The following is a 15,286-nucleotide window of genomic DNA, read 5'->3' on the forward strand; positions in this document are numbered from 1 at the left end:
AAAAGGCATTTTCCATTGCTTGAAATATCTATCTGATCAATTGAGTGTAGTCCCTGAATAATTATTTTGCATTTTAAAAGTACAGAGAAGTTTACTTAAACTGATTTAAGCAAGCTAAATGGCATTATTTCTGCTAAATTAAAGTATCCTCTCCTGTAGTAACTCTTCCGCAATGAATTAGACTACGATCACATCACCTGTTAGCCTTCTACTGAATAAACTAAGTCTTTAAGCTTCTTAAGTCTCACCACAAGTTCTGTTTTCCAGGCCATGGCCTATTTAACTGGAAAGAGTTCAGAAACAAGTTTCCAACCCTTTAATACCAGAACAAGTTTCTTCTCTCAATGTGGAATATGCATGTACTAGTGCTATAAGTAAAGGAGTATTTCTCAGATATTTCTGAGCTTATATAGCTGTAACATTGCAGTGCAGTTTGTAGCAGAAAAGGCAGAAGCACTTACTCAGCCTGACGTGCCTCAAACAGCTAGAGCTGAACTATATTAATCATAAGTCAGTGATCCATTTTCATCGTTCAGAGCTGCAAGATCTTGGATTTGGCTGTACTGAATACTCACACTTTCAAAATGTTCACTTTAACGTGCAGTTTAAGATGTCCAGTTCTGGGCTCCCCAGTACGACAGACATGGACATCCAGCCATGGGCCACAAAGATGATAAAGGGGCTGGAGCACCTGACATATGAGAGGCTGAGAGAGCTGAGACTGTTCAGCCTGGAGAAGAGAAGGCTCTGGGGAAAAAAAACTTATCAGTGTGTATTAAATGACTGAATGGGGCAGGCGGGTGGCGCGGCAGTAAAGACTGCCAAGCCAGACTTCCTACTGGTATCCAGTGAGAGGACAACAACGGGCAATGGGTACAAACTGAAACTCTGAAATTCTATTTGAACATAAGGAAACACTTTTTTACTCTAAGGGTGATCAAATACTTGACAAGGTTGCCCAGATGTTGCAGAGTCTCCACCCTTTGAGATTCTTAAAACCTGACTGGACATAGCCCTGAGCAACGTGGTCTGGCTGACCCTGCTTTGAGCAGGGGAGTTGGACCAGAGGATCTCAAGAGGTTCCTTTCAGCCCTCTGTGATTCTGTAAAACAGACTAACTCTGACTGCATTGGATATAATTTGATTAAAATTGTAGTAGTAAGGGACCTGGTCAGTTTACATGCAGCTACTTTTTTTCTTTCTATAAAAAGATCTTTAGAAAATTGACTGTGAAACTCCTCACATGCTATAACTCATTAGTAGTATTTCAGTCTTGTTTCGGAGAAATCGGTGCTGGTGATCTTGATGTGCTGCCTCAAGTACTGCTATTATGGAAATTCTTGCAGAGGTACCATCTTTGTTGGCTGAAAAGTAGCTTTTGGACTGGCGTTTTACTGCTATTCCTGTACAAAGCATTATAGTGGAGGCTTCTACTAAATCTTGAAATGCTAATTTATTTATTTTTTAAAGCTAAATTCTAATTATTATTTTTGCTGCCTTAAAGAATATGTTATGCAACACGTTGGAATAACTACAGCAAGGAAGCTATGTTTGGAGTTGCAGAAACTTATGCACACAAAAGTGCTAAATAGTCCAGTATTTTTAATGTGTAACAGTCCATTATTCTTTTTATTTCAAAATATTTTGGAAGTCTCAAACAAGGTATGAGCAAAGATGTTACAATTCTAAAGTCTACAAACTCATACAACAGAATCTGGAATAAAAATCCATCAAAATCCTCATCTGTACTTGTGTTTTCTCATTACCTTCTAGCTAATGTTATGCTACTCTTACATGTTTACTTTGAAGTAGCATGCAAATCAAGCCAAGATACTCTTCAAGTAAGGTAAACAGCCCCACTTATAAAAACAAATTTAGACACAACTGTGAACTTAGAGGAAGTTATCTTCCTGAGATTGTATCTTTGAATTATTTGTTCTAACTGAAATAAGCTATTTTTGAAGCTTAGACTCAAATGAACAGTTGAGTAATTTACAGCAGGTACAAAATACCTTACACTGCATTTTGCCACACACTTACACTTAACTGCCTACCATGTGGCCACCAGACAATTTGCATCTTTTGAGGAAGTTGTTTAGTTACCTTGATTAGAATGAAGAAATCCACTTACCAGTATTTTGGAAGTATAAGCACAATTAACAGAAATTCCTGTCACAAGGTAAGCCATAATTTTCTCTGGAATAGCTTCTGGCTCTGGAATTTTTTTATAGTGTTTTTCATTGATGTAGGCTTGGACCACTGTCATTCTGTTCATGGTCAATGTTCCCGTTTTATCTGAGCAAATAGCTGTTGCATTGCCCATTGTTTCACATGCATCCAGATGTCTCACCAAGTTATTATCTTTCATCATTTTCTAAGGAAATAAAAGCAGTCAACAGCTAGCCATGACCATTACTTCACATTTCAGAAATTATCATTTAGAGAATATAGAGAATATCCAGTCTTACACAGCAGTTTCAGAAGACACTCAGCCTTTAAGTTATCTGGCATCTTACAGAGGAAGAATTTGTAGCTGCCACATTCTGTAAGGATTCCTTTAAGTCTACCATGTCACAGTAAACTTCATTTTGAACAACGTTCATAAATACAGTCTTAATCTCCTGTATCTCCATGTCTTGCCAACTACTGATACTAGTCACACTGTTACGAGCAAATAGTTTATGATGATATTTAGAAATAGAGGAGAGGTACAGACTGAGCTTTACCAGATATAACATTAAAAAAAGTCTTTCTGCTTACAAGAAAGATCAAATAAACTATGTTACAGACTTATTTGAACATCAGATGCTAGATGCTTTCAAAGATGCTAGAGTCAGACTTAAAATCAAATACAAACTGGGAACCTAATGTTTCAGCTATGGTAGTGAGGACTACACAAATTTCATAAGTCAAACATTGCTTTAAATTCTTTACTTAACAGGTTTGGATAGTATTTTAACCTTGAAGAGGCAGCATAACTTCAAATGATACAATACTAAGGCCACTACTCGTTAGTACTGTAAGTTATTAAGTTTTAGAACACAGCCTAAACAGCCATTGTCTTTACAATTAGATTTTCAGATCAATAACCAGTTGCAGCATGCTGAAGCAATAAGAAAATTAAGAGAACAAAGAGCATGAGTTAAAAAAACATGCTGTATAACAAAGCTGTACGTTCTACAATATTCAGTCCTCAAGGAGAATCAATCTGGAAACTTTTGTAGTAGTTGTTTAATCAGTTAGGTAGAAGTTCAGGTTTACAGAAAGGTTTGTTATTTACAAACTCTAATGCATCTATTATTTTAAGCAAGTGCTACAATGTTATGAGCTAAACCCATTCATCTTTAGCTGGTGACAACAGGCTGTCACTGGTCACTGTTCATATTAATGTGTATTCAGAGATTAAGAAAAATACTGGGGCAGATTTCTTATGCAGTTCAGGGAAACAAGAAAAGTTTCTCCCCAGTCTGTTACATTTATGTGATGCAGCGTATCTCAACTGAGATTTTACAGCTGATGAATACACCCACCTACCTTTAAGGTCTCTTCCCATCTATCCACTTACCTTAACAGAGTAAGCCAGAGATATAGTGACTGCAAGTGGAAGACCTTCTGGTACTGCTACCACCAAGACTGTAACTCCAATAATGAAGAACTTCACAAAATACTGAATGTAAATTGGTGTACATTCAGCAAGCCAAGGTCTCTTCTGAACCCAGAAAGTATCAATTACAAAATATAACACAAGGATAATGACCGTGATTGCAGACATCAATAAACCTTGTTAAAAAGAGAACAAACAGTTTTCAGAAATTATCTCAAATATTTGGCAATACAGACTGTGGATAAGTCAAGTGCAAATACTTCTGCCTTTATAGAAGTTAGCTTATAGCTAAGATTTTAAACAGGCAAGCCGGGAAACATTGAGGTAGTTCTCAAAGGTGTTCCAACTTCCAATGCAAATACTTCCTCATGCATTTCACCTAGAAACTTCTAAAATCTTTTTTTTTCTTCCCATATAATTGAAAAGTGTAGGTCTAATTATGAACAGGAGAGACCAATATGTAAAGTCAATTGACTAAGCAGAATAAGAACTGAAATAATACAGCAGGTCTTCAACGATTGTATTGCTGACTTATTCAGTAGAGAAAGCTGCTGACAGCCTGTACCCTGCTTCCTGCTGAAGGTAGGATTAAATATGGCAGGTAAGCACAGTGTTCAATGAACTGGGAGTAACTGGGAAGAGAAACCAGAACTGCTGTTAGCAAGCTGAGCAGCACACTTAAGACACTACAGGAAAACAGTGAAGGAAAATGGACCTGGCTGGAATAAAGCAACAGAAGTCACTGAAGTGTCAGCTCTTCATAGAAAGATAGTTCACTGTGTGGACGATCCCAAAGCAGCAGGACAGAAAAATGCATGCATGAGGTAGATGAGTGTTAAGGGTGTGTGGGGAATTACAATGGGTCAAAAGGTACATAAAGGAAAACAAGAGCTCTTACTTATGAAAGAAGTGGAAAAAATTGTTTGATAAGAACAGTATTTACACAAAACATACCATGGAAGCTTTATTCAACTTCTGTTAGTACAAGTTTCTCTGAAAAATTAACATTGCTTTACATAAGTATGGAGTGCTGCAGTAAGTTTAATTGCTTTGTCCTCACACCATAACTGTCTTATGACACAGATGCTTAAGTCAGCCCTTTTTGAGCTGTGGGCTGGGCTACAAGACTTCTAGAAGTTCCTTCTAGCCTTAATAGAATCATAGAATAGTTTGGCTTGGAAGGGACCTCTAAAGGTCATCTAGTCCAACCCCCCTGCTGTGGGCAGGGACATCTTCAACTAGATCAGGTTGCTTAGAGCCCCGTCCAACCTGACCTTAAATGTTTCCAGGGATGGGGCATCCATCACCTCTCTGGGCAACCTGTGCCAGTGCTTCACCATCCTCAGCATAAAAAAATTGCTTTCTTATATCCAGTCTAAATCTACCCCCCTTTAGTTTAAAGCCATTCCCCCTTGTCCTGTCGCAACAGGCCCTGATAAAAAGTTCACCCCCATCTTTTTTATAAGCCCCCTTTAAGTACTGAGAGGCTGCAGTAAGGTGTCCCCCCAAGTCTTTTCTTCTCTAGGCTGAACAACCTCAACTCTCTCAGCCTTTCTTCATAGGAGAGGTGTTCCATCCCTCTGATCATTTTCATGGTCCTCTTCTGGACCCGCTCCAACAGGTCCGTGTCCTTCTTATGCTGAGGGCTCCAGAGCTGGATGCAGTACTCCAGGTGGGGTCTCACCAGAGCAGAGTAGAGGGGCAGAATCACCTCCCTCACCCTGCTGGCCACGCTTCTTTTGATGCAGCCCAGGATACAATTGGCCTTCTGGGCTGCAAGCGCATGTTGATGGCTCATGTCCATCTTTTCATCCACCAGTACCCCCAAGTCCTTCTCGGCAGGGTTGCTCTCAATCCCTTCATCCCCCAGCCTGTATTGATAGCAGGGGTTGCCCTGACCCAGGTGCAGGTCCTTACACTTGGCCTTGTTAAACCTCATGAAGTTCACATGGGCCCACTTCTCAAGCTTGTCCAGGTCCCTCTGGATGGCATCCTGTCCCTCTGATGTGTCAGCCACACCACTCAGCTTGGTGTCATCTGCAAACTTGCTGAGGGTGCACTCGATCCCTCTGTCTGTCATTGATGAAGATATTAAACAGTACCAGTCCCAACATGGACCCCTGCGGGACGCCACTTGTCACAAATCTCCATCTGGACATTGAGCCATTGACCACTACCCTCTGGATGCGACCATCTAACCAATTCCTCACCCACCTGACAGTCCACCCATCAAATCCATACCTCTCCAGTTTAGAGAGAAGGATGTTGTGGGGGACCGTGTCAAAGGCCTTACAGAGGTCCAGATAGACAACATGGGTAGCCCTTCCCGTGTCCACTGATGTAGTCACTCCATCAGAGAAGGCCACTAGGTTAGTCAGGCAGGACTTGCCCTTGGTGAAGCCATGCTGGCTGTCTTGAATCACCTCCCTGTCCTCCATGTGCCTTAGCATAGCTTCCAGGAGGATCTGTTTCATGATCTTCCCAGGCACAGACATGAGACTGACTGGCCTGTAGTCCCCCGGGTCTTCTTTTTTCCCCTTTTTAAAAATGGGGGTTATGTTTCCCCTTTTCCAGTCAGTGGGAACTTCACCGGACTGCCATGACTTCTCAAATACGATGGATAGTGGCTTAGCAACTTCATCCGCCAGTTCCTTCGGGACCTGCAGATGGATCTCATCCGGTCCCATGGACTTGTGCGCCTTCAGGTGCCTTAGATGGTCTCAAACCTGATATTGTCCCACAGTGGGCGGCTCTTCATTCTCCCAGTCCCCACCTTTGCCTTCTGCAGCTTGGGCAGTGAGGCCTGAGCACTTGCCGGTGAAGACTGAGGCAAAAAAGTCATTGAGTACCTCAGCCTTCTCCATATCCCGGGTAACCAGGTCTCCCGTTTCGTTCCAGAGAGGGCCCACATTTTCCCTTCTCTTCTTTTTATTCCCGACGTACCTACAGAATCTTTTCTTGTTGCCCTTGACGTCCCTGGCCAGATTTAATTCTATCAGGCCTTTAGCTTTCCTAACCTGATCCCTGGCTGCTCGGACAATTTCTCTGTATTCCTCCCAGGCTACCTGTCCTTGCCTCCACCCTCTGTCGGCTTCCTTTTTGTGTTTGAGTTTGTCCAGGAGCTCCTTGTTCATCCATGCAGGCCTCCTGGAGTTTTTGCCTGACTTCCTCTTTGTTGGGATGCATTGCTCCTGAGCTTGGAGGAGGTGATCCTTGAATACTAACCAGCTTTCTTGGGGCCCTCTTCCCTCCAGGGCTTTGTCCCATGGCACTCTACCAAGCAGATCCCTGAAGAGGCCAAAGCCTGCTCTCCTGAAGTCCAGGGTAGTGAGCTTGCTCTGCGCCCTCCTCGGTGCCCTAAGGATCTTGAACTCCACCATTTCATGGTCACTACAGCCCAGGCTGCTCTTGAGCTTCACATTCCCCACCAGCCCCTCCTTGTTGGTGAGAACAAGGTCTAGCACAGCACCTCTCCTCATTGGCTCCTCTATCACTTGGAGGAGTGTCCTGGTTTCGGCAGGGATAGGGTTAATTTCCTTCCTAGTAGCTGGTACAGTGCTGTGTTTTGGATTTAGGGTGAGAACAATGTTGATAACACACTGATGTTTTAGTTGTTGCTAAGCAGTGCTTACACTAGTCAAGGACTTTTCAGCTTCCCATGCTCTACCAACTGAGAAGGCTGGGGGTGCACAAGAAGCTGGGAGGGGGCACAGACGGGACAGCTGACCCAAACTGGCCAAAGGGATATTCCACACCATGTGACGTCATGCTCAGTATATAAAGCTGGGGGAAGAAGGAAGGAGGAGGAACATTCGGAGTGATGGCGTTTGTCTTCCCAAGTAAACATTATGCATGATGGAGCCCTGCTTTCCTGGAGATGGCTGAACACCTGCCTGCCCATGGGAAGTAGCGAATGAATTCCTTGTTTTGCTTTGCTTGCGTGTGTGGCTTTTGCTTTACTTAAACTGTCTTTATCTCAACCCACGAGTTTTCTCACTTTTACCCTTCCGATTCTTTCTTCCCCATCCTACCAGGGGGGAGCGAGCGAGTGGCTGCGTGGTGCTTAGTTGCCAGCTGAGGTTAAACCACGACAAGAAGGAATTTATCATCGACACGTTCCAGGAACCTCCTGCATTGCTTATGCCCTGCCATGTTGTCCCTCCAACAGATGTTGGGGTGGTTGAAGTCCCCCATGAGGGCCAGGGCTTGTGAGCGTGAGGCTGCTCCTATCTGTTTATAGAGGGCCTCATCTGCTCGGTCTTCCTGGTCAGGTGGCCTGTAGCAGACCCCCACTGTAATGTCACCTGTCCCTGCCTTGCCTTTAATTCTGACCCATAAGCTCTCGGTCAGCTCCTCATCTATCCCCAGGCAGAGCTCCATGCACTCCAGCTAGTCATTAACAGAGGGTGACACCCCCTCCTCATCTCCCCTGCCTGTCCTTCCTAAAGAGCCTGTAATCCTTCCATTCCAACACTCCAGTCATAGGAGCCATCCCACCACGCCTCCATGATGCCAATAAGGTCGTAGCCCTGCAGGGGTGCACACGTCTCTAACTCCTCTTGTTTATTCCCCATGCTACGTGCATTTGCATAGAGGCATTGAAGTTGGGCCCCCCGACAAAGCTGTCTTACTGGCTGGAGTTCCTTTGTGCTGCTCTTCAGGTGCTCTCCTGCTGACCTGTGATCCTTCTCCAGGCTCTGGGCATCTATTGCTGGCCCTGGCATCAAACTGGTAGGAGTGGGATGGATTGTGGTTCCCCTCCCCCGGCAACTTTAGTTTAAAGCCCTCTTCACCAGCTTGGCAAGCCTATGACTGAAGATGCTCTTCCACTTTTCTGAGAGATGGACCCCATCAGGCCCCAGTAGACCAGGTTTCTCAAAGCGAGTCCCATGGTCTACGTAGCCAAACCCCTGGCTGTGGCACCAGTCCCATAACCCTTTGTTGACTTGCCAGATTCGACTGGCCCTTTCAAACCCTCTTCCCTTTGACCAGCAGGATTGATGAAAAAAACTACCTGCGCTCCTGAGACCCTTACTGCCGCTCCCAGGGCTCTGTAGTCCTTCTTGATAGTCCTCAGACTGCTCCTGGCTGTGTCACTGGTGCCCACGTGAAACAGCAGCAGCGGATAATAGTGGACTGTACGAGGCTTGGTAGCCTCTCGGTGACATCCCTGATGCGAGCCCCCAGTAAGCAGCACACCTCTCTAGGGAGTGCATCCAATCGGCAAATGGGTGCCTCTGTACCTCTCAGAAGAGAGTCGCCTACTACTATCACCCGTCGCCTTTTCTTAGTGGCGCTGGTTGTTATACGGGGGGCAGATTGGGCTGCCTTACTCAGCTCCAGTGCTTCTCCTGGTGTGACAGGACCTTCCTCTTTGGCCTGCAGAGCGGTGAAGCGATTCTGCAAGGGCACCTCAGGCTTCGGGGAAAGTCTCTTTCTCCTGCTGGTCCTTGCCTTTGCAACCGTCCATTCTTCTGCATTATTGGCCCCCCTGCTCCCTTCTGCGTGTGCTAGTGGGGGAGTTTTTGGCTGTTTGGCTATGGGTCCACTGCAGACTGCGCTTGGAACCAGCTATCTAGCGCCTTCTGTGCCTCCCTGATGTTACGCAGTTTTCTCACCACCTCCTGCAGCTCAGCCACCTGCTGCAGGAGGTCCTCCGCCTGGGCACACCTTTTGCAGGCAGGTCTGCTGCCTGTCCCTGCCCCAGGAGAGAGGTCTAGGCACTTTCTGCAGCCTGAGGTCTGACTGCAGCCTCTCCCTTCAGCAGTTCCGTCTGCGTGGAGGCATTGGCTACCGCTGGGGTAGGTGGTGCAGATCCCCCAGGTGGAGCCGCGGCTTTTACCCTCAGACGAGTGCCCGCCATTCTGCCTTGAGCATCAGGTAGGATGAGTGCCCTTGACCTGTGCCCAGTTGCTGGGTTATGTGCACGCTGAGTCCCTCACTCGGCCCGTGGAATGCCTCTCCTTCGAAGAGGCGGCGCCCTCCCTCGCGAACTGCTGTGCAAACTGCCATGCAAACTGCCGCGCCACGCCCTGGCTGACGCGCCACGCCCTGTTTGCCCCTCCTGTTGGCAGCGCTCCTGGTGGCCAGCGCTCCCTGGGGCGGCCTTTAGTGGGAGTGAGGGGTGGCAGCCATTACTCCTGGCCCCGCCCACGCCTCGTCAGCCCCCCTCGTGAGAGCTGCCGGCTCCCCGCAGGTCTCTGCGCTCCCCTGTGGGTTCCCCGGCTCAGGAAACCCCCCCCCCCGTACGCCACCATCCGCCGCTCCGCCACGGGACGGGCCTGCACCAGAGCTGATCGCCTCTGCGAGTGACCTTCATCTTTCAACAATTCTACATGCGACAAAATAAATCCTGCAATATTTCAATTAAACCTCTACATACTAGATAACATAGCCTAAAATTTATACTGAACTTCATTGTTGTTTTTAGACTACTTTCAAGAAGCGACAGTTTATCAAGTGTTTTGACAAGACAGCTGAATATTAGCTGATAGACGAGTAACAGAAGCTAAAGGACAGTAGGAAGTCAATAAAAGTGTTACATATCAGTGAGGCATATGTTAAGTGGCAATTCCTAAGCTTCTGGAAGTACCAGAGATAACCTGGTCGACCCTACCACATTTCCAGACTTCAGTCAATTTATAGTTCTCTAGGTACATCATTAAATGCCATATCTTATCTAAAAACATCTTTCATAACAGTTGTCCAGTGATATGAAGTTGGAATTCTCTCTCCCAGAAGCTGACACTCTAAAGCCTGAATCTATTTAAATCCAGGAAAAATAAAAGCCATTCACATGACACATTCTGAAAAGCCATCAGCACACTCAGGTACAATTGCATACTTGCATGCATTAGAATTTTGCACTTAAAATAATCAAACCAGTCAAGGCTAGCTGCTTAAGTTATCCCCTCACAAACTATGCATGTTCCAACTTTACTCAAATGTGACATCAACATAAGGAGGGTACTAATATGTCATACCTGCTTTGCCAATCTGAACCGCAAGCTTTGTAAGTTTGCCTTGGAGAACCGACTTTTCTTTCTTTGGCAAGTTTGCTCTCTTCTTGTCTTTCTCATCTCCATCCCCACCATCCTCGCTCTTCAGTGGTTGCATTTCCATGGCTGCGCCATCCTGAGCTTTAGCTAGAAGTTAAGACCAAATAAAGTTTAGCCATTCGGGAGTCCCCAAAATCAATGATACTTAAAAAGCTTAACAACACCAGGCTCCACTAAACACCAGTACTGCATAGTACCTTGTATCCAGAGATGCCATACTGCACATGAATGTTTAAACAAGTGTATTTGGTGTAGGTGCCCAGGTGCTGGCAGCAGGAGAGCTGCAGCCCATGGAGAAGACCACGGTGGGGCAGGTTGTCCCCCTGCAGCCCACAGAGGACCACAACAGAGCAGATATCCACACTGCAGCCCATGGAGGACCCCATGCTGCAGCAGGTGGATGTGCCCTAAGGAAGCTGCAGCCTGCAAAGGGCCCGTGCCGGAGCAGGGTCCTGGCAGAAGCTGTGGCCCGTGGGAGACCCACGCTTGTGCAGTCTGTTCCTGAAGGACTGTACCCTGGGGGAAGGACCCACATTGGAGAAGTTCATCAAGGACTGTATCCTGTGGGAGGGCTCCCATGATGGAGCAGGGGAAGAGCATGAGGAGAAAGGAGCAGCAGACAGGCATTATGAACTGACCAAAAAACCCCATTCCCCATCCCCCTGCACTCCTCAGAGGGATGAGGTAGAGGAGTCGGGAGTGAAGTTGAGCCTGGAAGGAAAGGGGGGTGGGGTGAAGGTGGTTTTAGTTGTTTTTGTTTCTCACCATCCTACTCTATTTTTAATTGGCAATAAATTAATCTTCTCCAAGTTGAGTCTGTTTTGCCCGAAGATAATTGGTAAGTGATCTCCCTGTCCTTCTGTCAACCCACAAGCTCTTCATTCTATAATCTGTCCCATCCTGCTGAGGAGGGGGAGTGAGAGAGCAGCTAGGTGGGCATCTGGCAACCAGCCAAGGTTGACTCACCTCAACAAGATAGCTTGAAAATCATTGGTAAAGTTTACTTTTATAGTATCTAGCTATGTTGAGACTACCAAGTTCATTTAAGCATTTGTTTTACGCAGATTCACTTATGCCATCTTTAGCACAAGCACTTTGGATCTAAGTATTCAATATGCATTTTCATAGGAAAGTATGTATTCATTACATACACTCTCAGAAAATAAGGACTTGCAAGAAAGGTTCAGAGAACCTGCATTTACCTTTGTTACGGTTTTCAACAGCTCCGTCTTGCTTTTTACCTGTTGGAGAGGAGAACAATTTGTGTTTTAAATTGGCTGTGCAGTTCATTTCAGCGTTTACATTTATATATAATACATACATTACCATATGCTGAAACAAGCAACTGCATTTTAAAAAAAAAAGTGTAGAACAAACTGGAGACAGAGGGCTGATATAACTGAGGATTTAAAAGTGTAACTCAACTCACAGAAACAGCTCATACCAGTTTTTTGGACTTTACTTTTCCCATACAAGACTGCTGCAGTGTTATGCTACCATAGTTAAGTTTGCACAAATTACTGATACAGACATTTATTACTTGTGAGGAAAGCTTTTAAAAGGCTTGCCTAAACATTTTTCTAGGAAATAAATTTGTGACATTCAAGTGATTCTGGTGGCCTCAGCCTTGCTCTCTGTTCTTCCAACACTTGGCAACTGCATCTGACTACTACTGTAAGTGAACTGTAGGACCTCACTTCCAGAATCAGTGCTTTTGTACAGCATTGCAGAAGCTATTGTAGTATAAAATACTTATAAATCCACACCAAAGCTTAACAGAGGCACAGCACTCGATTACTGTATCTATGCTAACCCTGTTTATGCAAGCATGACCATAATCTGTTGGCAACATACCAGTATTACACCACTAAGAGAATAGTTCAAGTTCAGAATAAAATATCACTCCTACCTCTGTTCAGAAATGGAGTTCAACAAGAGATCATAAAGAAGGACAGTGAAATAATGAAAGACGTTAATGAGTGAAACATTAAAAGGTAACTAGAAGACCGACACATCATGTGTAGTTTATGAGGGCTGGGGGGGACACTACCTTTTTTTTTTGTTTGGGTTTTCAGATAAAAAGGTTTAGATACTACCTTGGCAAGTGAAAAACTTCTCTCCTAAGTAGAGAGAGCAAGGGTTATAGTTTCTATTTGCAATAACCTGAAATGAAAGCACAAAATTGAGGAACTTAGAACAAAACCCAGAATTTTTCAGTCTCACTGGTAATTCATTAAGTTTTCTGACTTAGGTTATGTAGACTGAAATGTATGAGACTACTCAGGTAGAAGAAAATCAAATTATCAAGCAGCCTGTCTGTCATGACATTTAATACCTCCACTACATTATTATTGTAGATGTAGTCTGATTTCTATACATAAGATTTCCCCTGACCATCCTCAGAACAGCTGAGGAAAAAAAACAAAACAAAAACCGTGTTCACCTTCTCCACAAGATGCCACTTCAAACTTCTTAAGAACTCATCATTGTCTCCTAATTTAGTATTTGTTCTTTCCTAGTTCTCCCTTACCTCTTAAAAGAGCAAAGTTCTACACTTGAGTTACTTCTAACTCCTTGCACATACGTTTGCTTTCACTCTGAACCAAGCCATACACAGCCGACTAAAAATAGCCACTTTAATCTCCTTAACATTCAGAGAAGCTAATTTAGTTTAACCTGAGTTTTACCAAGGAGAATCTTATCAGGCACCTAACTTAAGGGAAAGAGGAAGCTGTCTATCTAGGGAGAAAAAAAAAAAACAACACAACCAACCAACCACAAGTGTTCAGGCCCTAAGGCCCTAGAATACACCAAAACACTACTTATCAAAAAGACTTCCACTTATAGAATATTATAGACACTGTCATAATATTAATAAAAGCTATCGTCTTCTCCATATCTCCTGTAGCAGCTGGTACTGTTGCTTGCTTCCTCCTCCTTCCTCTGTAAGAGAAAGAGCAAAGGATGGAAACTGTTCCACACTAATCCCTGGAAGCGTTGTGGGTCAACTTTTACTCTTCACTACCACGCTTGAGCTTGAAACTAATTTTGAACTTTCAATTCTTCTTGTAACAATTCTTGTAACTTACTTCTGAAGAAACTACTTTAAGTTTCAAGAAGGGTCAGAACTGTAAAGTATTTGTGGATTAGGACAAGACGACAAAAAGTACAGTTCAATCCTAATTCCTGCACAGAGCACACATTTCAGCAATTGCCTCTTTAGTTTGAAGGCACTGAGATTCCTAAGCACATTTCTGTATGGCTTTCTATTTATGGCTTTCCATTACTGTTTCATATTCCTCTGATGAAAAATTATATTTTTCTGCCAAGAATCCTCAGATTCAGTCCCATCTAGTAGACCTCACAACAGTTTCTACAAAAATATTTGCTGTGGTGAACCTCAGTCCTGAACATGCCTTGTGAGAGCTAATATCAAAACATTACTGGTTAACATTTCTAAGCTTTAATTCTCAGGATAAAGGCTATGGCTTAGATAAGTGACCTTATAATTCCAGCTACCGAGCAAGTCCTTCAGAATAAGGAAGATAGCCCACTTCACACAAGGGCTCCAAAATGTTCTGGGTTACAAGCTCCTCATCCCTCCAAAAATAGTTTACAGAAAAGTGCTGCTAGGGATTTGCCTTGTGTATATATCTGAGCATTCAAAGTTTCAGCTCTGGAAGAAAATGAGTGGCAGAAGCACCTGTCTGCTCACCTTCATCAAAACCAGTCTTATATATGTTTAAGGTATCCACAAATTCAGTAGTATCAATGATACAAGCTTTTCCCCTTCAAGTGTCATAGAAGAACTCCCTATGCAGGACACTTTCTATCTGTCAAAAGCAGAACTAGATACTTATTGAGTTATTGGTAATAACCTGTTTGCCATAAACAAATTTTTGCTATTAGACACGAATGTACTTTGAAGTTACACAAGATGGCAGTTTAACAATTTATACATGGTATGGCTGGTTAGGAGTTGTAAACTTTCCAACCTCTAATTGATCAATGAGACCTGAAGTTTAATTAAAAATCCATGTGACAGGAGTTATTAGTAGTGGTGCACTCTCAGGTCACTGGATCTGAGTTTTTCCTGTGAAACCTACTGGAAGTATGAGGTTTAAAAAAAGATTTCTGGCTCCAGATGACTAGAACATGTTTTTATTATTATGCCTACTTTTCTTGTCCTTCTTCTCTTTTTCCTTCTCCTTCTCCTCTTCATCTCCTCCAGCTCCAAGTAAGGTAAAGATGATTCCAGTCTGAGAGTTCACACCTACAGCAGTAACTACCATTCTTCCAGAGCCTTCCATCACATGTGTACCTGAAAGATTTAACCAAGTTTTCCACTGAGACTTGAACAGTTATATGGCAGAGCACAAAGGAAACGAGTTCTCAAAGTTCACGTTGATGAAGCCTTGATATACCACTGTGTTCCCCTAGGGCTTTAATTGCCAAAACTATCTGGAAAATAAAACCATAAGCAACTACACAAAATGTTTGTCAGTTTTAAGAGTCTACTCACTTTGTCAAAGTTTTATACTAGTGGCACTGTTTTTGGATACTTTTAGAAGTCAGCCTAGATAAGGTCCAGTTTGCCAGATTTTAACCTCAAAATTTTAAATAA

At 43.8% G+C, this 15,286-nt stretch overlaps 1 protein-coding gene across 10 annotated transcripts in view; it reads right to left on the reverse strand.

Annotated features, from left to right (window-relative positions):
- ATP2B1 (ATPase plasma membrane Ca2+ transporting 1) overlaps window positions 1-15,286 on the reverse strand; it is a 72,757-nt gene that overhangs the window by 19,918 nt on the left and 37,553 nt on the right. For all 10 annotated transcript variants that reach the window (XM_076334261.1, XM_076334342.1, XM_076334281.1 and 7 more), the window contains 5 exons: window positions 14,840-14,983; window positions 11,865-11,903; window positions 10,588-10,749; window positions 3,566-3,780; window positions 2,132-2,374 (listed from right to left, as the gene is read on the reverse strand). In XM_076334261.1, the coding sequence (XP_076190376.1) occupies window positions 2,132-2,374; window positions 3,566-3,780; window positions 10,588-10,749; window positions 11,865-11,903; window positions 14,840-14,983 (803 nt within the window). The remainder of the gene's footprint in view (window positions 1-2,131; window positions 2,375-3,565; window positions 3,781-10,587; window positions 10,750-11,864; window positions 11,904-14,839; window positions 14,984-15,286) is intronic.

The sequence above is a fragment of the Aptenodytes patagonicus genome, chromosome 1, assembly GCF_965638725.1.
Source record: "Aptenodytes patagonicus chromosome 1, bAptPat1.pri.cur, whole genome shotgun sequence".
NCBI lineage: Eukaryota > Metazoa > Chordata > Aves > Sphenisciformes > Spheniscidae > Aptenodytes > Aptenodytes patagonicus.